We start from the raw sequence: 26,057 nt of genomic DNA, 5'->3' as shown, positions 1-26,057 counted from the left end.
TGCCCTTGATCATGTTGATTTCCCTTTTCTGAACCTTTTCCAACTCTACAATATTGTTTTTGAAATGAGACAACCAGAACTGTACACGGTATTCCAAATACAGCCTCACCATAGATTTATATAAGGGCATTAGGATACTGGCAGTTTTATTTTCAGTTCCTTTCCTAACGATCCCTAGCAAGGAATTTGTCTTTTTCACAGCTGCCGCACACTGGGTTAACATCTTCATTGAGCTATCTACTTTGACCCCAAGGTCTTCTTCCTGGTCTATCACCACCAGCTCAGACCCCATGAGCGTATATGTGAAATTGAGATTTTTTTCTCCGCTATGCATAACTTTACACTTGTTTACATTGAATTGCATCTGCTATTTTACCATCCATTCACTCAGTTTGGAGAGGTCCTTCTCAAGCTCTTCACAATCCCTTTTTGTTTTAACAACTCTGGATCATCAGCAAACCTGGTCAGCCCTAATTCTAGATCATTTATGAACAGGTAAAAAAGCACAGGCCCCAATACAGATTACTAGGGGGCTCCACTTTCTACAGCCCTCAATTGGGAGAACTGACCATTTATTCCTTCTCTCTGTTTCCTGCTACTTGACCAATTCCTGATCCACAATTACGGGCCTAATTTCTAATACTTAGATTCCAGTGAAATCAAATGACCCAAGATGGTGAATCAGATATAATGGCTTCATTTTGAGTTCCTCAGTCTCCCATTCCTTCAAGAAATGAAGCCCAGTATTCCATTATGTTGGGAACCACAGCAGTCAATCACAAAATGGCTCTGTGGGGGTGCTACAAACTTGGCAAAATGTTTTCTGAGTTTTTGATGAGCACCACTATTAAGAAAGCTTACTGTTAAATGGAAAATGTTGAAATTCTGATGCCATTGTATATTGGGGGTGGGAGATATATAATTGTTCTTTAGCTAGACGTTTTTCCCTGCCCCTTGAGCTGTTGGTATAGGATGCTCTATATAGCATATAGCATTACATTTATTATATGCAAAATAAATAGGCACCTTTATTTATTTATTTATTTATTAAATTTAAATCCTGCCCTTCCTCCCAGTAGGAGCCCGGGTTGACAAACACAAACACTAAAAACACTCTAAAACATCATTAAAACAAGCCTTAAAATATATTACAACAAAACATCTTTAGAAACATGTTAAAACAAAACATCCTTAAAAACATCTTTTTTAAAAAAGCTTTAAAATCTTAAAAAGCAATTTTTGCTATTTGTCTTCTGGCATTAAGGAGAAGAGATTATGAAAGTTGTGTGAGAGAACTTTGCTGTGTTGTTGAAAACGTGTTGCACTCATTGGCAGCTGTTAACTGAATGTGTGTGTTCATTAATGCCTTTGGAAACCTTTTAGTGAATATAGAGTGTCACACAGTGATAAAGTCAATATTTACAGTGTTCATAAATCAAGGATATTAGGATATAGTATATAGCTTCTCTGCCTTTGCAGAATTTAAATGTATTATTGCTCTGGTTCTTATTAAAAAGAAGGAATATTTTAAGATAGGAAACTGTTCGGAAGATGAGGGTAGGTTTGGTGATGTCCTGCATTTATTTTCTCTGTGCTGTCGTTCTTATTTTTGCAGTTTTCTCCGATGTCATAACATATATATGTTTCCTATAAAGATTTTCAACATTATAATTTTGAAATACTGAAATATTTTCATATTTCTTGGAAGATATTTGTGAAATCAAAATTTCAAAAGACATTTAGACTGAATATCAATTTTATTGAAAGGACTTTATACTACTAGGATTATACTACTATATTAATAGGTTATTATTTTCAGTTGTATCAACTTGTAGCTTGCAGTCTAAAATCCTGCTTAGAAAATGCCTCAGTTTTAAGTTAGCTGCAACACAATTATTAAGTATATATATATATTTAGGAAATGGGTTTCAAGCAGTTTTATTTCAAGTTCAAGCAACAAATTCTTGTTTATTTATTTATTTTATTTTATTCGATTTTTGTTTGTTAGTAATGTGTTTAGAACTGGAGGTCCACTTAATATTAGTAAAATTGCTTCTTTCTAGGCACATCCTCTTAAATACTTGCCTTTATTGATAACTTGAATATCTCTGTAACCTTATGCACATTAACATCTGCAGAAGTAGGTTAGTCCTCTGAAACAGAGTAGCAAAATAATGGAGTGGAGAGAAGTTTGGACTTGCTTCTAGGAGTTCTAGATTCACATCCCAGCTCTTCCAGGCAGGGCTGGTGCCAAAGGACGGCCAGGTTGGGCCCTGGCCGAGGGCCCCTGCGGCCAGAGGGCCCCCTGAATGGCCCATTATTAGGGTGAGAGAGTAGCGCTATGTGCTGCTGTGCATGCTGCGCACCCAGGGCTGCCATCAACCAAGATGGCAGCGAAGGCTTCCTTAAGGGGCTAATGCCCCTACCCCTTTCTTGGTTGATGGCAGGCACGTGTGTGCACGTAGCGTACCGCACATGCATGCCATCAACCAAGATGGCAGCAGGGGCATCAGCCCCTTAGAGAAGCCTCTGCCGCCATCTTGCTTGATGGCAGCCCTGTGCGCTAAGCATGTGCAGCAGTAGGAGACAGAAGAGAGGCAGGTAGAAGAGGCAGGAGCCGCGCGCCCAGGGCAGGCTGGTGCCGGTCCTGCTTTCAGGGTCTTGCTGTGTTGTCTTCGTCAAGTTGCCTATTTCTTTGCCCTTGGTTCTTTCTTCGGGATTGTGCTAACCTAGTGAGATGTTCTTAAAACATTGTTATTTGAACTGTACACCTTCTGGCCAGGTTACAAATTGTATTTGCAACTCTATCAACTTCAAAAATTATCCACGTGGGGGAGGGTGCTGCTGTTCAAGAAACATGAAACCCAAAGACCTCTTGGGCACATGAACTATTTGTGTGGTTTTTGAATCCCTGCCAGTGTTGTTGTGAAGACAAACAACATTATGGAGTGCTTTGCTTGTTACAGTGCTAAGTAATCAAGACAGAATCTGGAATGGGCCATAGGCAAGTCATAAAGCACATGTTTTGCTTGCAGAAGGTCTCAAGTTCAATTTCCTTAATCTCGACTCCTATGCTCCCAATCATTGTAGACAATACTGAACTACATGGATAAATAGTGTGACTCCGTATAAGTTACCTCCCTTTACATCACAGATACATTCCTCATGCTCTCTGCTAGAGCAACTTGGACCTTTGTGTGTGTGTGTGTGTAGAGTAGTATGTATATTTTTATTTATTCTAAAAAAAAATGGGAGTCAAGCCAAAAGGCTGCCTTTCATTTTAGAAATCAGTTTTGTATTAGACATTGTTTTCCTATGGTTTTAGAAATAGTTGTCTGTAGTTCAAAGGAAAAAAGTTGAAAAAGCAATTACAAATTTCTGATTCAAAAACTTGCCTAGTTCTTATTTTACTCCGTTATATTTCAGTTGTCTCCTCTGAGATATCAAGTTAAGTTAATATGATTCTGTTTTTAGACCTCCTTAGCCACACGTTTTGCTCAAGAAGCTTTTGGGAAGCAGTACAAACAAACCATAGGACTTGACTTCTTTTTGAAAAGAATAACGCTACCAGGTAAGAGGAGATTAACATGCATAATACAAAAAAGTGGGACTAACAGTAAAGAGTTGAGAAAAGAGCTTAACTGTTAAGTACATAGGAAGATTTTATATGGCACTTTAAAAATATGAATCAAGTTTGATTACTAATGCAGAATACTCACTGATGAAGGATTGTGCATTTATAGTTATATCATTTTGTTTTATGTTGTGTATGAAATATTAGATTCTCAATAATGTGTTAGTCCTAGGTTCCTGTGTCTAGGATTTAAAGCAGAAAACACCTTGTACAAAATGGAAAGAAACCTAAATGTAGTAATGGAAAAATCTTATTTTGAAATTATATGATTTTTAGATAAAAATGTTCCCTACTTTTACTTAGGTTGAGGAGATACATATATTATGTAGCTATTAAATTGCTAGGCTGTGATATGTGAATGCTGTCTTGTACAAGGCAGCATGAAATTGCTAGCATTTAATAGACCACTAAAATTCAGGGTCCCCAAGCACTCATAAAAATACAGTTTGAGCATTCAAGATGTTGCACTTCATGATGCAAAGAAACTATTTAGATCCCAGTTGAAGTAGACTGCATGGAAAATGTAAAGAAGTAATTAAAAAAGAACGGCAGGATCTTAAAGTTTGTTTCTAAACAATTGGGGGTCTAAAATGAGTTGTTCGTTCATTTTATCATAATTCAATTTGCAAGCATAAAAATATTCCATTAAATTAATTTTCCTCTGCTGTGCCTAACAAACCAAAGTTAGAGAGACCATTTTCACTATGAGACTGCAGGGAGAATTGATAATGTTGCTGCAAGATTGAGCTCATTTCTGGGATATTTCAGGAGAATACATACAAAGCATAGCTTATTTGAACAGAGCACAAGATTTTTTTTTGTTAAACTTCAAATGCACAGTTCTGAAAATTATGTTAAATAGGGTCAACTTTACAGGGCCTGAAAAATAATTCAGAAACCTAGCTAGGCATCATCATCACTTTGGGAACATTTTCAGGACTTTTCCAGCTCTGCCAATATTCAAGCTACATAGATCTCTTGGATGTCGTGTTGAATCTCAAGTATGAATGTTTATTTTCTATGAATGGAGAGAATAATCCTGTATTGCCCCATTTGGTCCTCCAGAAGTAGTGATTTAAATAATATTTACAAAAGAACTAGTGAGTAGAATGTGTGCCTTGTGCAGATGAAAATTTGTGTGCTGGAAATGTTTCTTCCTATCTCTCCCCCCACCCCAATAATAGTTGCTAAGCCTGTATAACATATTAGATCACTACTGAACTCTGAAAGGGGACGGAATTCTTGGAAAAATACTTATTTTCTTACAATGATTTTTCTTGCAGATATAAAGGTATTACCCAGTTGCTTTATAACATCTGCATATTTCTTGTATCTATATTTATAAGACCTCTACAGTTGTTAATTATATGCTCCACCAATATATAAAATAGTTATTTTCCCAGAGGTTTTTTTACATTTGCAAATGATAGCATAGTTTTTCAGCTATGGATGATTATGTTTGTTGAAAAGACATAAGAAGTTTTCTTATGGTCAAAATGTAAAGTTTTAAGATGTGTTTCTGTGGCATAAAGATGAATGCAATTCTAATTTGAATAGCAACATGATTATTCGTAAAAGTGGAATAATTAATACTGAAAATGCAAAAAATAATTACTCTGTTTGAATTTACCCTAGAGCAGGTAATAAAATTGTAGTTTCTGAAGAGTTGTAGGATATTTTGGTGAATATCTTTAAGTGGAAAGCATTGTTTTAAAGTATTTAAAGTATTATTCCTTTTTTATGAACCTTTTTTAATTGTTCAAGATTGAATATTGATTTCGGTTCATATATAGATAGCTTTATTTTTGTTAGATTTGAGAGTAATTTGTTTCGGGTTTGGAGAAGGGAGATGCTGATTCCAGGCACCTCTTCTCCCTCCCAGCTTCAGTGCTGTCACAGTTGATAGTGTCAACCATCTATTTTGCAGAGAGGAACCTTCTCTTAATCAATTGCTATATGCAAGGATCTCTACATTGGGGTAATTGTATTTGGGATTCAGGCATACATTGTTCAGTAAAAAGTATCAATTACTGTTGAAGAGTTTAACGGTAAAAAAATACCTATTTTAAAAATTTAAACATTGAGTTCTCTTTGTTCAAGGTACTTATGTTCCAAATAGTGGCCCAGGTAATTATATTTCATGATCCAGTGTGGTATCTGGATGTTACCGCAGTGCAGATTTCAATACTTAGAATAGCGTATCTGTTAGTCAGAGGTTTTGCAGATAGAGCACCTTAAGAGTTGCAGTCAAAATACTTTCAGGAAGGTTGTGGGTATAGCCTAGTAAACAGGGTTTCACTGTGAAAAGGCTTTTAAAAGACCTCAGTAAAAGAGGACAGACATGTTTTCAGTTCATCTTGACTGTACAGAACTTTAAGTAAGGTTAACCAGTGCCTCGAGTATACTTTTAGAATGTTGCTGTGGAATTCTGCTAGGGGCATCAATTCAGATCAAAAGGGTTTGACTATCTGTCCTGTGTTTCTAATAAGCTCAGTTTCACTTTCGATTGAACATTATTTCCTATAATGTACAAAAAATTGAAGTTTCAGCAAAATTTCTCTAGAATTTTTAATATTCAGTTCATATGAAAACTATAGAGGTTTTCCCCCCTATAAAAATGGAAATGGATAGCCTTCAAGTCGATCCCAACATATGGCTATCCTATGAATAGGGTTTTCATGGTAAGCAGTATTCAGAGAAGGTTTACCATTGTCTCCCTCTGAGGCTAGTCGTCCCCAGTTGGCTAGGGCCTGCTCAGCTTGCCACAGCTGCACAAGCCAGCCCCTTCCTTGTCCGCAACTGCCAGCTGGGGGGCAACTGGGCTCCTTGGGACTATGCAGCTTGCCCACGGCTGCACAGGTGGCAGGGCACGTAACCCCTGAGCCACTCGCTGTGGGGGTGATCTTTAGCTGGCCCTTGACACCCAGGAGACATGAGTGGGGATTTGAACTCACAGACTCTGGACTCCTAGCCAGGCTCTCCTCCCCACTGTGCTATACCAGCTGTCTTTTTCGCTATAGAGGACCAAAATATATATTGCGCAATTGTATAAAACATTAATTTGTACTTACTATTGTGTAACAACTACAGGGTTAGCCTGTAATCTATCCAGTTTTAAATGTACCTGGAACATAATTGAACATAATTGAAACATTCTGGCTTCATTTGAAAAATATACATCTCTATGTGTCTCATTATATAAATAAAAAACAAGCACATTTGCAAGTAAGTTTCATTTCAGCACAAAGTACTGCCAAATAAATGGTCAACGACAAGATTCCAGAAAAGTATGGCTATAAACACATTTTTGGGAGGGAAGAACTTTGTATTTTTGAACATTATAATCTTAATAAAATATTTCTGCATATAATCTGTTTGCTTGTTGCATGGATGCAGATTAGTCTTCAGTCAACAGCACTGCTAATTTGGTTCTTCATGTGCAATCCATGGGAAGTTCTCCTGTATAAGGTCCGTTGAAATCAATGAGAGCTTCTTTTCATTTGAGAATGTCTTGCACAGGTGAAATATTTACCCAGAAAAGTTGCTGAAATCATCATTCATGCTTGTCTTCTTAGATAGAAAGATGGTTCTAGCCCTGAATATAGTTGCCAAATGTATCTCTTTAACACAGGAAAAAATGCTATCAAAATTTCTCATACAGATGAACATTTGCAGCAATGTTATGGGAAGATTTTAAAAAGATGTTCCAACAGGAAACCCTATATTCATGTTGGTGGCATACTGTAAAATACCAATACATTTTTGATGTTAAATACAGTGAGACTAAGATGACAATCCTGTACATGCTCACCTAGGAATAAACCCTATTGAACTCACTGTGGAGCTTAGTTCTGACTAGCCATGCATAAGATTCCACTGTACATGTACATAAGTGGGTGCAGGATTGAAGCCATGGTAAGCCATTTACGTTCATTTAATTAAGAATGACCAAGAAAATATGCATTAGTTACATCATAAATAATATTGAGTAGTGTAAGTACAATTATATCTTTTTTGTTATATAGAATTACTTTTGTTTTAAAGAAGTAGGATATGTTTTATAACTGATAAGTAAATGTAAATGTACTGCCTTCAAGTCGAATCCGACTTATGGCGACCCTATGAATAGGGTTTTCATGAGGCTGAGAGGCAGCGACTGGCCCAAGGTCACCCAGTGAGCTTCATGGCTGTGTGGAGATTTGAACCCTGGGCTCCCAGATCATAGTCCAACACCTTAATAGCTGCTGGTGCTAGTACTTAAAAATCTAATAAACCTAGCAGATTTTGCTATTTATCCTCAATATAAAGCATAAGGTTTAAACTGAAGTCCTTCCTTTCTCCATGTTATTTACATACCTTCCATTTCCTTAAGATGACATCTGTATATGGGATTACAAAAATACATCAGAGTTGAATTTGTAGGGTTTTGCCACCTTTTTTTCCTGACTGACTGTTCCTCTAACAGCTGTGTGACAGAGAAAATGTTTGCAATTTTTAAAAAACAGTTTGTTTCTATTTTGTCCCATTAAAAACTTAACATTAACAATAACAACAAAGGATGTATATATTTTTGCATTCCGAGTTGCACCTACTGAATTTCTACCATTCTCTTCATTGTTATAAGGGCACAGAGCTTTTGTCCAGAAAAAAGTAGCATCCTATATGATGCTGGGATCGTGACCTAAGCGTCGCCTTAGGGATTTTTGTTTAAGGATAAAATTGCAGCGATGGCTCCGATTTTGTGCTTAGAATCATGTTTTTGTTTTATGTAAGCTCTGCCGTTAGAACTGTGTGCTAAAATGTAGCATATTAGGACAGTATATTTTGCCCTAGTAAAGTTAATACAGGTTATAAAAGTTTGCATCAGAAATAATTAATGTAAGTTGTTTTTACGCATATGTATTTTTTTTAATGGAAGAGGCAATTTGATAAATTCTTGTGTGTTAATATTTTAGATGTAGCTCCTTTTATGTACTTCTTAAGTGTGTATAAAACTGGGCATAATTCTTCTCTTACCTGAATTAATATTGGGAGTAGTCGGTCCTTAACTGGTACATTTTTTCCCCTTTATCGTTTTTTTAAAAAAGTGTGGCATGATGCAAACAAATTAACTTCCATTTATTCAAGTGGGTAAGATTTACTTTTGTTGTTTGTTATGTGCCTTCAAGTTGATTAAATTTATGGCAACCCTATGAATCAGCGACCTCCAGTAGCATCTGTTATAAACCACCCTGTTCAGATCTTGTAAGTTCAGGTCTGTGGCTTCCTTTATGGAATCAATCTATCTCTTGTTTGGCCTTCCTCTTTTTCTACTCTCTTCTGTTTTTCCCAGCATTATTGTCGTTTCTAGTGAATCATGTCTTCTCATTATGTTTCCAGAGTATGATAACCTCAGTTTCATCATTTTAGCTTCTAGTGATAGTTCTAGTTTAATTTGTTCTAACACCATTGTTTGTCTTTTTCACAGTCTATGGTATCTGCAAAGCTCTTAAGTCACTGAAATCAATGAGAGTGGGAAGTGTCTACATTTGGCTAGATCGTGTCTATATAATTTGAAGTATTATAAAAACTAGAAATTAAAAGGATTGGGAATTCTGCTAGGAAGAAAACTCCATTGCTCAATACATGGAGTATTTGAAGTTAAGTTGAAGGTGTTTTGCTGTTAGAATTCTATTTATTAATGGAATGTATTGCTAGTTTTCTATTCACAATATATTGAGTTTTCTGACTAGTGCTAGTTACATACACTGCAAGGAGCTAAGCAATATTGGAATATCAAGACACTTTTAATAGGCTTGCTATTTAAAATCAAGGCCTGTTACTTTTGCTGAAGTGTGTAACTTTTTAGCATTTTGAGCCTATCTTTCCAACTGTGTTATCAGGTGACAACCAGGATCCACAGAATAATTCACGTGCAAGAGAGGACCACATGTTCACCCAAGCTTTACTTTCACTTTTCTCTGCAGTTACTTGCTCTTCCAAACTAGAGAGCTGTTTTGAAGTTTTGAAAGTGGCGTATCTGTTCAGCAGTGGGAAGTGCTGCAGAGAAAAGTAAAAATGAAATACAGCTTTGCACACCATGCACATCTGCACTATTAAGCAAGGGGGGGAAATTGCCCACAAGAAAACGTGTGTAAGGTGATTAGTACAAATAAATTAAAAATGGCTACTGTTCAAATACTCACAAATGATGGATGATGTAGTATTACCAAGTACAAAATTACTTGCAAAATAATTTGTGCAAAATTACATTGTGCTCTGGTCGTAGCCAGAATCCACATTAGTGCTTACATAGTTTCATGCACCCACATTAAGTTTTAATGTTGTGTTCCTTAAACACTAGCTGTTCCGGTCATATAGCAAGCCACTTCTATAAATTGGGGGCATGGGGGGAGGGAGCTGTTTGCTGTGGATGGTGGTAGGGAATGGGCTCTTGCAAACCATTGGGCATTCTTTAATAACTCTTTGGATTCTAACGATGCTGTGAGCTTACCATTGGTTGTATATTGTCCCGTTCAGAGTGGGATCCACGAGGCTGAGACACAGGTGTAATGAATTCTTGTTTTATTAGAGTAATGGATACATCAAAAGCAGTACGTTTCATAGAGAGCACTAAACTAACTCACTAGAATTCCCTAGCTGCACTCTAGACATGCTCTGCAACATATAAAGAAAGTTGACTCAGCTGCTCCTCCCCTGGAGCTGCAGGTTTAAGTAGGGAAAGTCCTTGATCTTAATCTCTGACTCCTTCTCAAGTCCTGCCTCTGACCCGTCTGTTTCTCGCGACGATGAGCGCGGGGTGACGGGCGGGCGTCCAATGGTTCGTCCGAAAGGGCCTCAGCAACAGGCTCGATGTCAGAGGGAGATTGCTGTCCTGGCATCTCCTGAGAACCGCTAGGCAGAGGGGGAGCGTGTGATGTTCCTGTAGGTTAAGCATCTGTAAATATGGTAAGTGCGGGTCTATTAGGTGATGTATGGTAATTGACTGAGGGAGAAAGGGGGGGTACATGGGTGAGAAGCTGAAATATGCTGGATGATGATTGGCTGAGTGGCTGGCTGGCTGAAGGTATAAATGGAGGTTTGTGAGTGATGAGGGGAAGGTTGTTGAGTTGGTTGGAGTGAGGTCGTTTGGTGAGGGTTGGTTGGCAGAGTTCTGAGGGAAGTTTGGATTGTATTTGGTTAATATTTAAAGAGTATATATATGAACAGAAACATAAGGAGTGACCATATATGAAACCATATGCTTATGAAACATTCTTAAAGTAATCTTGTTATTTCCTGTTGTTAGTAAATAAATACTTATTTGGTTTACCAAAGGCCTGATCCTTGGCTGGGGGAATATATAGACCAGAAGGGAGGGCAAGGTAATGACCAAGGCTGAACAGAAACTGTATCTAATGGTGGCAGCGGTGAAGGGAGAAATTGTAACAAGTCAAGTATCCAGAGCAACCCAGAGTTGTATGCTTTATATATAAAGATACAAGGGAGTTGGGAACAGCATAGGCACACAGTCACAAAGTAACAAGCTATAGAAAGACTGAGGCAAGGTCTCTGGGAGTATTGGTTACAGGAAGTGACTGGTGGTGCTGCCTAGCAGTGGGATCTAGTGAGATCTGTGCTAGAGCGGAGTGAGAAACCATATAAAGGACGGTCCTGACTGGTGGTGTCCCTGGTGGTGCCTAGTGAAAGGCAGTAGCCACAAGCAGGTGGGAACCTGACAGGGAGAACCAGGGAAGGACGTCACAGAGGGAGCGCGCCCTCCGGAGCAACTTCTAATGGCTCCTTGTCTTGGTCTGGGGCACACTCTTCTTCAGAGAGAGCACCATCCATGGGAACTGACCCCGGCTCCAACTCACTCCCACATCCCCTTTCCTGCGGAGACTCAACAACTCCTGGATCTACCGCTCCTTCTGACAGCTGGGGACCCTGAAACTCATGCCCTCCCCCTTCCTGGCCCCCGCGGAGGAGCTGAGGCCCAACATATATATTAGCAAAACCTGTGTGAGACTTGTGTGATGTTTAACTTGTGTGTTTTTGTACATAGCATAGCATGGCATTTATGAATAAAATAAAATGCATAAGAAATATTGCCACCATAACAGACTTGTGCTATTTAAAATGAAGGAGTTACAACTTATTTATTAGGGACATTTATATCTCTTTTCCTGTCGAACAAATGCTGTGCTCAGGTTTACAAAAAAAAAAATGGCTTGTAAAATACAAAAATACTGTTAATGAAAAACACTTCACAAATCCATAGAAAAATCAATTTTTGAAGAGTGTAGCTCAAAAACAATTTGCTGGTATGGCATGGGTGGTGGTGGTACTCTATTGGGGAAAACACAGGTAAAGCTTCTTTAGATGCATGGAACAGGTTTCATGGTTCTCTGGATCCTGGCAACAGCAAAGCCTACTGTTCATCTCCTTTTAAAAGATAAATTCATCACCAGTAACACATCTGGCATAGATAGAGCACGTGGTGTGCTGCTTTGATACTCTTTTGTAAAGCTTATTTATATCCAATTTCTGTAAACCAACTATGTCAAATACACCAGCCTTTATTTTTTTCCCTCTTGCAGGCAATATAAATGTTACTCTTCAAGTATGGGATATAGGAGGCCAAACAATAGGAGGCAAGATGCTGGATAAATATGTCTATGGTGCACAGGTATGGTTAAATATGTGTGTATATATATATATAAATTATTGTGGTTACTTTTGGTGGCTTTCCTAGAACTTTTACTGTAAAAATGATAGTTTGCAGCAGAATTTTAAGAGGCTAGTAAAAATGTAAACATCTGCTTAAGTGAAACTGTTTTCAACGTTGGTTTTGTAGACTGAATTTTTTTAATACAGAATTGCTTGAATAATATTTCCTTTTATGAACGAAAGGTGCTAGCTTCTATATCCCTAACAGCTTTACGAAACAGATGTTCATGGCCCTGCATTGTGGCTTAAGTTGAAAACAGCAGTTTTCGTCAATGTTATTTAGATATCCCCATGGATATCTAAATAGGCATAGTGGCTGTTTTGAGTGCAGATGCTTCCTGGGGAGCAAAGGTAGGAGGAAATAAAGAGCAATCCCATGCCATTACATTGATTCAGCCAGCTGAGGTTCTATGAGGGCAAAAAAAGAGAAAAAGAAAAGGCAACCAGGTAGCGAAATGTTTTTGCAGAACAGTGAAAATGAACTGTGCTTTACCAGTAGGCAAATTTTTAAATTAACCATAGTGGTACATACATTCTTTTCTTTTTAGGATAAGAAGCATTTTATACAGTATATCCTCTGTTGTTTTGTTTAGTGAGCCACAAAAGAACACTTGATTTTTAGTAGTACAGTTTTTCGATAGCTTGATTTATAGATATGTACAATGAACTCTCATTTGCTCACTCAAACCCACTCACCCCATTTTCTGTATGTGATGAACCTATTTTTGTTTTTCATTCTCTCAGAGTAAAGGAGAACATAGGTGGCTGAGACCCAGATGAAACTTGGGGTGTGGTAATGTGTAAATATAGAGGAGGAAACTTCCCCCCCATTGCAGATGGACTGAAGCTAAGAGGCAGTAGCTTGCATGAGACCACCTAGTGAATTAATGACAAGAGGCACAATTTGAACAATGGACTTCCTACACTATGCTAGCTTCATTAACATGCTAACCTATCAGCCAGCCTCTTTTCTCCCTCAACTTTCTTTGATGCTTATGTCATTAAATTTCAACACTGTTTTTTGTTTGTTTTACAACAGAAGTTGCACTGGAATTACAAAAATATAGCTGTGGATATAATTTTGATATGCAAAATTGCTGGTAACTTTGTGGGTATCTGTATTCTAGGTCAAGTTTAAATAGGAACGATAGCTTAGCCTAGAAATTCTTATTATATCCCTTTGACATCTGCTTTATTATACATGACTGATTCAGTCTGTTGCTAGAATAAACAAACAATTGCTGAACTTTTTTATATTGTTGGTTCCACTCTATCATAATCTGAATACTAGCAACTCTCAGTTAACACCCTGGGAACTTTAGGGTGCTGGGAACTGGGTGCTGGTTATATTTCATAAGCTATAAAAGGGGGTTATGTTTTAAGAAAAGAGCATTTCAGTGAAAGGTTAATCTTAAACAGACAAAATTCTGTTGGCCAGCCTCTCTGTCAAATTTCAGGAACCACCGGAGTAGACTTGACTCCCAAGGGGGCATCTCGTTGTAGACACCTCAGTTATTCTCAGTTTGTCAGCTACTTTGCTTCAGTGCAGTTTCAACTAATATGATTAGGAGTGAAACATAACTCTTACAAGATGAAACATCTCTTATTTTTTTCCAAGCTCTCTCTCTCTCTCTCTCCCCCTTCTAGAGCATTGTGTTCTAGAACATTTTTTGTGTATGTGACATTTTAATGCTGGGGGAGAGGGGAGCGGCATTTGTGAATCTGAAACTATCCTGTGCCCTCTGTCCCATGGATATAGTCTACATACTGAGAGGGGTCTGTGTGAATTAACTTTTGTAACTGTCCAGTTTTTGCTAGAAGAATCATATTTACAGAAGCAATTATCTCACTTTTCAGGACTTGTAGATTTTAATATAAATTCATAGATCTTAACATATTGTGCTTTACGTATATATTTTTACTTCTCAGGCTGTCCTTTTGGTGTATGATATTACCAACCAACAGAGCTTTGAAAATGTGGAAGATTGGTATAATGTTGTAAAGAAGGTCAGTGAAGAGTCAGAAACTCAGCCACATGTGGCTCTGGTAGGCAATAAAAGTAAGTTGTTAAATTGTTATTTAGTTAGAATGTTTTAGCTTAGAATGTTTTGGTGATCTAGCTAAAATGCAGATCAGCATTATGTTCCATATTCACAGATTTACAGTACAATTGTGTGAGTCCCAGTGTTGCAGACATTGGTACATGTGTGGTCCCTTTCATTTTGCTGGCACCATTGTGCATTGATTTTGGCAGGCTCTGGCCAGCAGAATGTAATATTTCATGCATTAGACCAAATGGGGGTGCTATATTGTGACAACAATCACAATGTTTAGTCTGGAGGGGGATATCACTTCATGGAAATGACCTGCTTCAGTGATTAGCAGCATGACATTACCCATAAAACTTGGGAAATGTTGCCAGTATGTTTTCCTTAGTTTTCTTATACAAAATGGCTGCATTATTATTCATCTTGCATTTTCTTAAACTTTGCTTGGTCAATAAAACATAACATTGTTTTGGCTTTAATTCCTAATAATTCAAATAGCAATCTCGTGAGAGATGACTATTGCTTTAATGATTGAACCATCAGAGTGTATAGCATATTATAATAATAAAAAGCAAAAAAGATTGGCCACTGCTATGAGGAGCTGACAGTCTAGTGTCACGGACACAAGGGTGGAACGGGGAGGCAAGAGTAACGCGATAGATACAGGCAACTGCAATGATGTGTTCTCTTATGTCGCAAGAACACCAGCAGGAGCCTAAGTTTCTGTCAACCATTTTAGTTTTTTTTTAACTCTCTAGACTTATGCTCATTGCAAAAAACAAATTAATGTGTTTCACATTATGTTTATTTTGAAACTTTCCATACCAGTGTTCATCACAGTAGATTCTAGGACAATGTACAATATTGTTGTTGTTGTTAATAAAAACTCAATAGCTAACAAGTTGTAACAGATAATGCAGCAGATTCAAGAGCAGCCAAATAAATAAAGAGCACAATAACAGTTAATTAACTTTTAAAAATATATTGAATTATTATGACAGTGTAATAAATAAATGTGAATCATTCATGGGGACAAATTCTCTTTGGTTTTTATCCTGAAACATTAGGCTCAATAAATACAAATGCAATTACAGTAAATAAATAATGTAGGAACAATAATTTAGGAAAAATAATGTAATGTGGGTAATGAAATTAAAACACAAGGCAGTAGTTTAATACTTCAATCAGTGCAGTTGGATCTAGAAAATATCTGTCGAAAGAACGGAGTCCAATCCCACAGAAGTTTTACAGAGCACAAAGATCATGTTCAAGATGGAATCTTGAGCTGTGACCTTTGCCATTAACTACTTGTATTCCTGTAGTTATAGGAGGTGGTCAGTAGGAGAAGCTTTGCTATCCTGCTAGGTGTGTCATTGACTGCTTCAGTGCTGGGGGTCAAGCAGCCTCCCTTATTCCTGAATGAAATATGAAAGTAAGCTATCATCTATGCAGTGGCATTCTTGCCTTCAGAGAATATTTGACTTTTTAATTATAGGTAAATAATACATGGTCAATTTACAATATTTTATCTGCCAATTGACTAACATGCCAACCCTAAGAAGTCCTTCAAGTGATATCTCTTACATTTACTGACTGGATGAGCACTGTCTACATTTATCACTGGAAACTTTTTAGAAAGCAATGTTTGTTTAGGTTTTCTTTCCCCTCCAAATTCCACACATGATTGGAGTGAGGCTACAGAAAACTCAGAGCACCCAGCTCAGCCATCTCAGTCCATCCTAGCTGCAGCATAGTGTAAATGTATAAAGGCAGCTTTTGAATGTCCTGAGTTAGTTGTTTGAAATGTGTGCATATTGTTAATACATTTATAGTTTTATTACCTTTGTGTAGTAAGACCCTTATAAACTTATGCAAGGGCTTTCAAACACTGTATTTCACACCTTTTGTTTCCTGTCTTTATCAGAGGACTTAAAAAAGCTTAAATTTGAATTAATGTTATATCTTCTCTACAGAGTATCTTAATTTTACACATCGTTCAATGGTAACATCTCCCCCAATGGTATATAGAATGGTGACTGTGTGTGTTCATTAATTAGAATCAGTTGCCTCTTTTCTACTTATAGAATCTTAGTACCAAGAGTACTACCACTGTTTTAGAAGCAAAAATTGGCCTAGTTGTGGGTGCCATTTTAGAATGCCCATAAATCTCAAGAGTGATTGTTCTGCCTAAACACAGTGAGTGTGTGTTGGCATTTCATCCTTTTAAATGTTTAAGGTGGATGGACAGTATTAATACTGATCCTTGTTGAGGACTTTCAGTTCCTACAGTTGCCATGGTTAGCTATGATTCTGACATAACTGAAGTATAATAATTTCTCTGACCTTAGGGTATAAAATAGCTTTAGAAGGGGTATAGATCACTAGGCAGTATTGAATTTGCTTGATAAGTTAGGCAGTGGCTTATTATGAGGCTGAGCCTATGTATTCTACCCCCTGCCCATCTGGTGCCACCATGAAAAGGAGTTCGGAAGATCTTGCTTTCATTTTTTACTAGCTGTAACTTTAAGTTACCTCCAAACATACCCAAATTCTGGTAAGTCTTAACAATAGTTTCCTAAAACATATTTGAAGAAGCTGGTTGTTTTTGGTTTTAAATGTAATGCTAATCAAAACAAAGGATGCTTCCAAGCATCTTGTCCCTGTGCAAGGAGAGGGGAGGGTGATGATGTGCAAGCTTGAGGTTCGTGCTTGTTACGCTAAATTATTTAATCATGTGAATACAGGAAGTGTTTTGAGGCTTAAATAAAAAAGTTCCTTCAAAACAAAGAAACTTCTCTTCCTTTGCTTTTGTGCTGTCTTCATATATGCTCAGAGGTCCCATAATTAGGCTGCTTTGCATTGCTGTCATCCACATTTTTCACCTTGCCTTATTTTCTGTGTATTTATACCTGACACCTTTGTGGTTCCGCTGTAGCCAGTGAAGCAAACTTGTTTATAAAAGTGTTTAACTCTGATAAACCTGCTTTTTATTAAGGTGTGAGGAATCCAAATGCTAGCAGAGCAACATGCTGGAGTTGGCAATATTGTTATCAGCTGCTGTAGGTCTGACAACTATGTCCAGATCTGGGCTGTGAATTTAGCAACCTCTGATATTACACTAGCAATTTACAGGATTATATTAAGCATTATGTGATGTTCTCTTGCCATTCCACCCCATCCTATCCCACTTACCTTGAACTGAGTTGCACGGGGTGCTGGAAGTGGATGTTTAACTTTTGCTTTACCTTGATTTTCTTGGTCAATGGGGAAAAACCATAAAATGACAAAATGTGTTATTTGTTAAATTAATATCCTGATCCTATGCATGTTACTTCAGAAAAGTCCCACTGGTTTCACTTGGAATTACTCCCAAGAAAGTGTACATAAGTATATACCCTTTCTTAGGACCAATTCCCATTGAACTCATTCAGAAGTGGGGCTTCTAAGTAGATATGTACAGGATTGCACTGCAAGTTTCCCTAATGACCTGCTAGAAGACCCCCTCACCTCATGATGATGATTTTATTTATCACCCACTCTTTAAATAAATTCCTAGGGTGACATACCATACAAAGTAAAAATGCAATAAAAGTATTTCAAACATCTCAAGGACACTATTGATCATTTTCACAAACCACTAGAATTTTGTTCAGATCTCCTTTTATGTACTTTCAAAATACATGCTAATAACACTCACAGCTAGCAGTTTTAGTCCCCTTTGCAAAAAGTGAACTTCCTCAAAAGTTGCTATTTTCTTATTATGCTGTCAAATAGAGAATTGATTTGACTGGTCAACTGAGCTTCTGTTATGCTCTGAAACGTTTCTTTTCAGTATCCACTTCTTGGAGGTCAACTGGCTGATACGAGGTTGTGAACCATTATTGCAAGAAAAATTGGTGCTTAGAAATGCTGCAGAAAGATTGTTCTAATGAATCAATCCCATAAACATTTAAATTGCATTGCATTCATTATTGAATAATGACATAAGATGATGTAGTGGCTTGTTCATCATTATGACCTTAAGAACTTCCCTTCCTTCCCATTCAGGCTTTCTTGCTAAACATGAAAAAAGAATAAAATTATATTAATTACAGCTTAAAATTTACTTGTTTTTGTCACTATTGGCTACTGTGGCAAAATATTTTTTGTTGCATAAGATTTTGCTCTAGTTGTCCTTTGTTCCTGAAAAGCTCAGTCAGTGTTTTCCCCCTTTATCACATCTATAAGCAAAACATGCAAGTATCAAGTCAACATTCCTGCTGGATAAATGGTGACCTAAAATTAACCCAGGCTGCATAGGAGCTGCTGTTACTTGATTTACAGCTGGCTGGTTAGCCCGAGGGCAGTTGTTATCAGCAACTTGTAGAAGGGGTAGGAATTATCGGACAGCAGTGTACGGTGGATGGATGAATGATACCTTTTCTCACAGATATTAACCAGATCCTTTGCTAAGCAGAGTCCAATAAGTCAGGTTTTTAAACAGCCATTGTGACGAATGGGCCTGAAAAGAGAGTGCATCAGTGCTAATTAGAAATGTTGATGGTATATTCGGCAGAGTGATGATTAATTGATGCTGGAGTGCTTTCTCTGAGCAGGAAATGTTGTGCTGTTGTAGTGTGAAGTTTAAAGGTTACATTTTAATGTAACTCATACTGTTAATGCATTGAGCTGTCTGATCTACTGAGACAACATAATTGCTCTTGACATTGTAGCATTTAGTTATTTCTAGGTACTCAGTAAAGTTTTACTAATTTCTGCTAATATATGCTAAGCAATGTTCAATTAAAAAGGCTTGTAAATGTTTTTTGTTTTTACTAATGAATTTTTACACTGTGGAATGAGACGGTGCTACAGTGAATTTGGGTGGGCTGGGATAGCCTCAAATACAGCTGAGACTCTCCTATAGTCTATAAAAGAAGAAAGCGAGGAATATAAAACTTCTGTGTAAGTGGATCGTACAATAATGTTCTGGATGTCTGCAAATGAGTTCTTTACAATTTAAATCTGATTTGATTTTTTTAAAAAATGAAATATTACACAATGTTTAACAACACATTATATGATATATTAAGATGAAAAAGAAATTAATGAATATATTTTCACTTTATAATCATGCAGTTGTATCAAATATTAGAGTGTTATATAATCCTAAAATAACACTGTTATCTTTTCAGCGCCAGGTCAAGACTTTCCTCTTCTCCCAGGCATTTTAGGATGTGTTTTTAAATTGTTTTTTAAAAAATGTTTTTAAATTTGTGTATTTGTACATTTGTTTTAATGTTTTTAATTGTTGTAAACTGCCCAGAGAGCTTCGGCTATGGGGTGGTATACAAATGTAATAAATAAGAATAAGAATAAGATAATATGTCAAATCATATTATCACCTGTTGGAAGTGCACTGTTTATTTTATTATTTATTTTTATTACTTATTTGTTATATATTTCTTATTGCTCTAGTTGTCAATGAGTAAACTAGTTCTGTGCACTCTAAGTTTTTCCTTTCTGAATTTTATGAGTCTGGGAGGGAGAGAACTGTTCCCTTGGGAGGGAACTGTCACTTTTTCTGTAGGAGAGACCCTGCTTTGTTCCTCTAGGAAGGGGCATTGTGGCAGCATCAGAATCTTCTTGTCCTCTCTTGTCCTCTTCCATTTGTATCTTTTAAATTCTGAGTTCAAAATGGACAAAACTACAGATTTCAAAAATTCCTGCAATTCGGGGAACATTTTGCTAGTTATTACATAATCTTCAGGCTGTTTTTGGAAAGTTGAAACCAGTAGTTATGGAGAAAATAATAATGATAACAACCTGTCCTTGCAAAGACCCAGTGATCCCAGGAATATGGTTGGGAGTGGAAATTGGTGCTGAATTGTGAAGGTTTGGGTCTCATATTCCATTCTTGGGTAAGGTAATAGAGTGTGTGGTGGCCTCTCAGCTCCAGGGATTCCTGGATGAAACGGAGTATCTAGATCCATTTCAATCTGGTTTCAGGCCTGGCTATGGGACGGAGATGGCTTTGGTCGCCTTGGTGGACGACCTATGCAGAGAACTGGACAGGGGGAGTGTGTCCCTGTTGGTTCTGCTGGACCTCTCAGCGGCTTTCGATACCATCGACCATGGTATCCTCCTGGACCGCCTTGCTGGGATGGGACTTGGGGGCACTGTTTTGCAGTGGCTCCGATCCTTCCTGGAGGGGCGAACCCAGAAGGTGGTACTGGGGGACTCCTGTTCGACTCCTTCGCCGCTGGCCTGTGGAGTCCCTCAGGGCTCAGTTTTATCCCCTATGTTATTTAACATCTACATGAAACCGCTGGGAGAGGTTGTTCGGGCGTTTGGAATTCGGTGCCACCAGTACGCTGATGACACCCAACTCTTTCTCCTTTTGACCTTCTTCCAAGGAAGCTGTCTTGGTTTTAAACCGGTGTCTGGCGTCAGTGGTGGATTGAATGAGGGTGAACAAATTGAAGCTTAATCCAGACAAGACAGAGGTGCTCCTGGTCAGTCGTAAGGCAGATCAGGGAATAGGGATACAGCCTGTGCTGGATGGGGTTATATTCCCCCTGAAGACACAGGTTCGCAGTTTGGGTGTCCTCCTGGACTCAGCTTTAAATTTGGATTCCCAGGTTTCTGCAGTGGCCAGGAGGGCTTTTGCACATTTGAGATTAGTGCGCCAACTGCGCCTGTTCCTTGACCCATCCGATTTGACCACGGTGACACATGCCTTAGTCACATCCCGTTTAGATTACTGTAACGCGCTCTATGTGGGGCTGCCTCTGAAGACTGCTCGGAAACTTCAGTTGGTACAACGTGCTGCAGCCAGAATGTTAACTGGGGCTGATTACAGGGACCATACAACTCCCCTGTTAAAAAAGCTTCACTGGCTGCCAGTTTGTTTCCGGACACAATTCAAAGTGCTGGTGCTGACCTATAAAGCCCTATACGGCTTGGGTCCAGGCTATTTGTCAGATCTCATCGCCCTCTATGTGCCTGCCTGGACCCTGAGATCTTCAGGAGAGGCCCTTCTTTCAATACCTACATCTGCACAAGTACAACTAGGTGGAATACGAGATAGGGCCTTCTCGGTGGTGGCCCCTAGGCTTTGGAATTCCCTCCCTAGGGAGATAAGAATGACCCCTTCCCTGCAGTCCTTTCGCTGACAGTTAAAAACTTTATTTCAGCAAGCCTTTGATTCCGAAGGCGGCCAAGGATAGGCCCAAAAGGATGTTATATTGTTCTTGGCCGTTTATTTTTTAATTATTCTGATTTTATGATTATGTTTTTTAATTATTAGAAACAGTTTAATGCTATTTTAAACTAGAGTTCATTTTTTAATTATATCTGTTTATACTTATTCATTTATGTATTATATGCTTTTATTTTTGATAGGTTTTTAATTGTATGTGTCTTTTATCTGGAAGCCGCCGTGAGTTCCAATTTGGAAAAACGGTGGGGTATAAATAAAGTTAATGATGATGATAATGATGATGATAATAAAGCTTTGAGGATGCTGCCCTAAGTGGGCCAATGCTGCCTCTGCACTTTTTCTGTTGTCTGTTTTGGGTACCATTGTTATGTTGCCACCATTTATAACTGGCCCTGCTGTTGTGCTTTTAACTGTAGCCAGACATTCAGATATATAGTAGAAGTAGATTTTTCCATCACCCCAATACCAACAAAATCTTATTGAGCAGGAGTCTAGATGTCCTTTTTTGTGTGTTGAAAGTGCCACATAAGGAGGAGGTGGCAGGAGAAGGTACTGCAAGTCTTTTTCAGCCAAGCCTTGCCCTCACCTGCCCCACACCTGATGTCATATATACAAAAAATGGCCTTGCAGGCAAAATGGAGAAGCCTGGTGGGCCAAGTTTGGACCATGGGCCTGAGGTTCCTTACCCTGGGATAGATCAAACTAGCTAGCAGCATTAAGTGAGGTTCTTTTCAAATTTGATTCAAATGTAATCCTTTCGCATGCTGCTGTACACTGCCATTGGTTATCTGGTATGACAGCTGCAACCGTTTGTGGACCACGAAGGCTTGACCACAGTAGTCTAGGCACTGGTAACTTCAAGACTGGTTTACTGCACAGGCGAAATATGATTTCACTGAATTATGGTATAGCTTTATTTCTTATATGAACTCTCAGACACAGGCTCTACATCCTCTATCAACCCATGGACAGTTCTGTAGGGACCTCTTTCAGTGATTTTTTTTCTTTTCAGTTCTGGGGTCCTTTTTCATATTGCGGCAACACCTATTCTTTGGAGCTCCCTGCCTGTTGATGATAGGCAGGCGCCCTTGTGAAATTGTGATGCCTGCTGAAAACTTTCTGATTTCAACAAACCTTCCTAGAATTTAGTTACATAGACTTATTTTTAAAGGTTTTGCTGATTAATTGGTGTTTTATTAATAATTTTATCATGGGCATCAGTTAGAGTTTTTTGACTAGGCTATTACATTTTCTAAATAAACATGAATCCACCACAGCTGATAGTTGATGTGAAGTCAGATAGTCTCCCTGTGTGATTTACAACCTGAAGCTTCCACTTGGAAGAGGTGGACAAAGCTGTTGCTGGCATTGTTGATCAATGTCGTTCCAGCATTCTGTAAAGGCTTCTTTTGGTCTTTCAGCTGCTGCTGAAATGGTTAATTGGCAGATACACGCTGCTGCTGCTGCTACTGTGGGGTAACTGAGGCGGAAGGGAAAAGTATACTTTTGCTGGGAAGTAATGGCAGCAGCATAGCAGCAGCTCAGTCAGCATTATGCAAGAACGTGCCTGCTGACTGGCTAGTTGTCATTGGCTACTGATGTAAAGCAGCCGTGTGCTTGCATTGTGGACTGACCTGCCCCTTCCTAACTCCACAGCTGCCTACTGATGATTGATAGTAAAGATGTGCTCTCCATGCCCCCATAATTCCAGAACAGTGTTGGGGTATTTCTTTCAGCCAATCACCTCACCAGATTTCCTCTTGTTATGTGTATTGTGGGTCAGGCACTCTAGGAAAGTGAAAGTGAAATATGTCGGATGAGTTTTTTCCACTGTTTTTCTTATCTTGAGACATTGATGTCAAATTTAATGTTTCAGAATGCAATGAACAGTACTTTTTTTAAAAAAAAAGGAAGGCTAGCACTTCCATTTTATTAACACAGATAAGGGTCAAAACTTGATTGCCTCTTCCTAGCATACATGTATCTTCACTTTTCACCTGGGATTTAAATTGTAGTGTGTGGATAGATGTGGAGGTGGGAAGAATAAATGGAAATATACAACAAGATAAAGGAGTAAATTTAGATTAAATATTTCTTCCCTATTTGTTGCTGTGTTTGAATTATAATTAGTAGTTGATGCCTGCTTAGAAACAGGATGAGGGAATGTTGCTTTTTGGAAAGCTAGGATTTTGCATGTAGCTATGAGATATAGAAATGCTGATAAAATATTTGCTCAAGTGATAACTAAACCTGGAAACCATAATATGGAGGATGATAATGTGGCAAAAACTAATCGCATGCTTACATTCATATAGCAGTGTCAGTCTGTTTATGAAGAGCACAATTCAAGAGAAAGTTCTCCTTTGCAAGCGCTGTTGAAATGGTAGGGCCCTGCAGAAGAGTTCTTGTACAGTCCCCATTCACTTTAATGGGGCTTGCACAGGAGAGCTTCCCAACAGATTGGGCTGTATCAAATCTTAGTCCAACTCAGAGTAGACCCTTTGAAATTAATGGACATGGGTAACTTAGGTCCACTGATTTCATTGGTTCCTCTGAGTATAATTTAGGTGGATGTAACCCATTGTCCTTGTAGCAGCAGTCATAGGTCTAATAAATATGCTTCATAGTATGAGATGAATAGATATTTGTGGTAGAAATGTTTTCCGGCAGCATTGTTCATATTTTGTAGTCTTACAACAAATGGATAGCTTGTACTTGCACCATGGAAAGTAGTAAATCTACACTGGACATACATAGTGGACAGAAACAGGATGTAGTGAATGAAACAAAGCAAAAAACGTTTGAAAGTGGCCTTGGATAGTTAACTGTGAATGACGTTGGGCTGCCTAACTTCATAGTTTTATTTAAGAAAAAAGTGCAGGTTTCTCCAGCTGATATGTTAATGATTCTTTGCTTTAAAACAGAATGGTGCATCATTGTCTATCAATTAAAAGAAAATAGTCAATAGTCCTTCTTTTGTAAAGTTTTTCATTTATATCAATGGCATAAATAAGTTCTAATTGCTACCAGTTGAACTTGGACATAAATTACGTTTTTGCAAAACACATTTGGCTTGGTTGTGGATAATTGGCACTAACCCTGCACAGTGCTTTGGCTTTATGGATTCAAGCATTATATGTGGTTGCACTACTGCAGCAAAAGGTTAAGTATTAATGGAAAATGTTCACAGCTCTTTTACTCAAAGAAAACATGTTACTTGTAAGTTTTCTTTTGATTTTTACTTTTACAGTTACATTGAATGTCTTCATTCATTTAGCCATCCATAAAGCAAATATTGTTGCACATGCAGTGGATAATAAGTCTTTTTAGGACTACTTGTGTGGCATGTCACAGATCATTAACTGCAAGTAACCACCTGACTTGAGGGAAGTCTGGAAGCATCATTACAGTGAAATGAGCTTTTATTTCTGTATCACTGCAGCACATTGATTTGTAGGAATGTCTCCATTAGCTACTGTGGAAATATATCCTCACCAAGGGAAGCTGATGATAGAGGATAACGAATGTTTGATTGTGAGAGGGACATTAATACTGGGCATTTTGAACAGGAATAAAAAAATGTTCAAGAATTTCTATAAATCTTCTCTGTATGCCATTAAGTATTTTTTTACAATTGTTTCTTTCATTAAAAAGTGAGTCTAATTAGGAACTGTAATAAGACTTTGCAGCCATTGTACAGTCTTGTTTCTTATGCTGCAAATTCACCTAATCTGTACATTCACCAAATACAATGTTTGTGTACTGCTCTAGCGGTGTGGCTGTGTGTAGGTGTTGGGCTCGGGGGAAGATAGAGGAGGGATATGACCATCTACTCCAGAGAGGAGATAATAAGGCTTCCCAGTTTAGTTTCTGTTGGACAGAAAAAAAGCATATCAAAAATCAAATCTTCACAAAAGGTCTCTATAATGCTCCTTTGACAATTGTTTTATGTTCTAAATAAACAAAAACTAATAGCTAAGAATATTGAAAAATGAGCTACATTATTCACAATGCTTATAATCTGACTGTAGCTTTAAGAATATTGTTAACCTAGAATTTACTGAGATTGTGATTCAAATTGCAGTTCAACATTAAATATAATCATGGTTATCACCTTGGTTCTACCTGTAAAATTAACGACAGTGATCTACTTTATCAGATTATTTAAATGATGAGTGAGAGTGGAATGTATGGGCACTATCAAGCTAAAGTTAAGCACATATGTTTTAATTGATTTGCATACTTAGGGGAGGAGAGGGACTACTTATTTCATAGTGTGCACACAACCCTGTTTTTGCCAGGAGAGTACATACCAAAATGTGGGGAAGAATTAACTCATTGTTTTTCCATTCCCCACTCCCCTACTGCCTTTCATCTCAGCCAGCATTTTGAAATGTTTGTCACTCAGGGAAAATGGCTGTGGGGAGAGATTACAGTGTGAGAAGATGGGTCAGCATGGTCTCCT

The 26,057-nt window shown here is 38.0% G+C and overlaps 1 protein-coding gene across 1 annotated transcript in view; it reads left to right on the top strand.

Annotated features, from left to right (window-relative positions):
- The window catches only part of RAB28 (RAB28, member RAS oncogene family), a 103,181-nt gene that overhangs the window by 12,049 nt on the left and 65,075 nt on the right, over positions 1 to 26,057 (top strand). Inside the window, exons 2-4 of the mRNA XM_061583927.1 lie at positions 3,475 to 3,571; positions 12,214 to 12,302; positions 14,273 to 14,402. Of these exons, the coding sequence (XP_061439911.1) occupies positions 3,475 to 3,571; positions 12,214 to 12,302; positions 14,273 to 14,402 (316 nt within the window). The remainder of the gene's footprint in view (positions 1 to 3,474; positions 3,572 to 12,213; positions 12,303 to 14,272; positions 14,403 to 26,057) is intronic.

Source organism: Rhineura floridana, chromosome 9 (genome assembly GCF_030035675.1).
Source record: "Rhineura floridana isolate rRhiFlo1 chromosome 9, rRhiFlo1.hap2, whole genome shotgun sequence".
In the NCBI taxonomy this organism is placed as follows: domain Eukaryota; kingdom Metazoa; phylum Chordata; class Lepidosauria; order Squamata; family Rhineuridae; genus Rhineura; species Rhineura floridana.
This window is presented reverse-complemented; position numbering and strand designations above follow the sequence as displayed.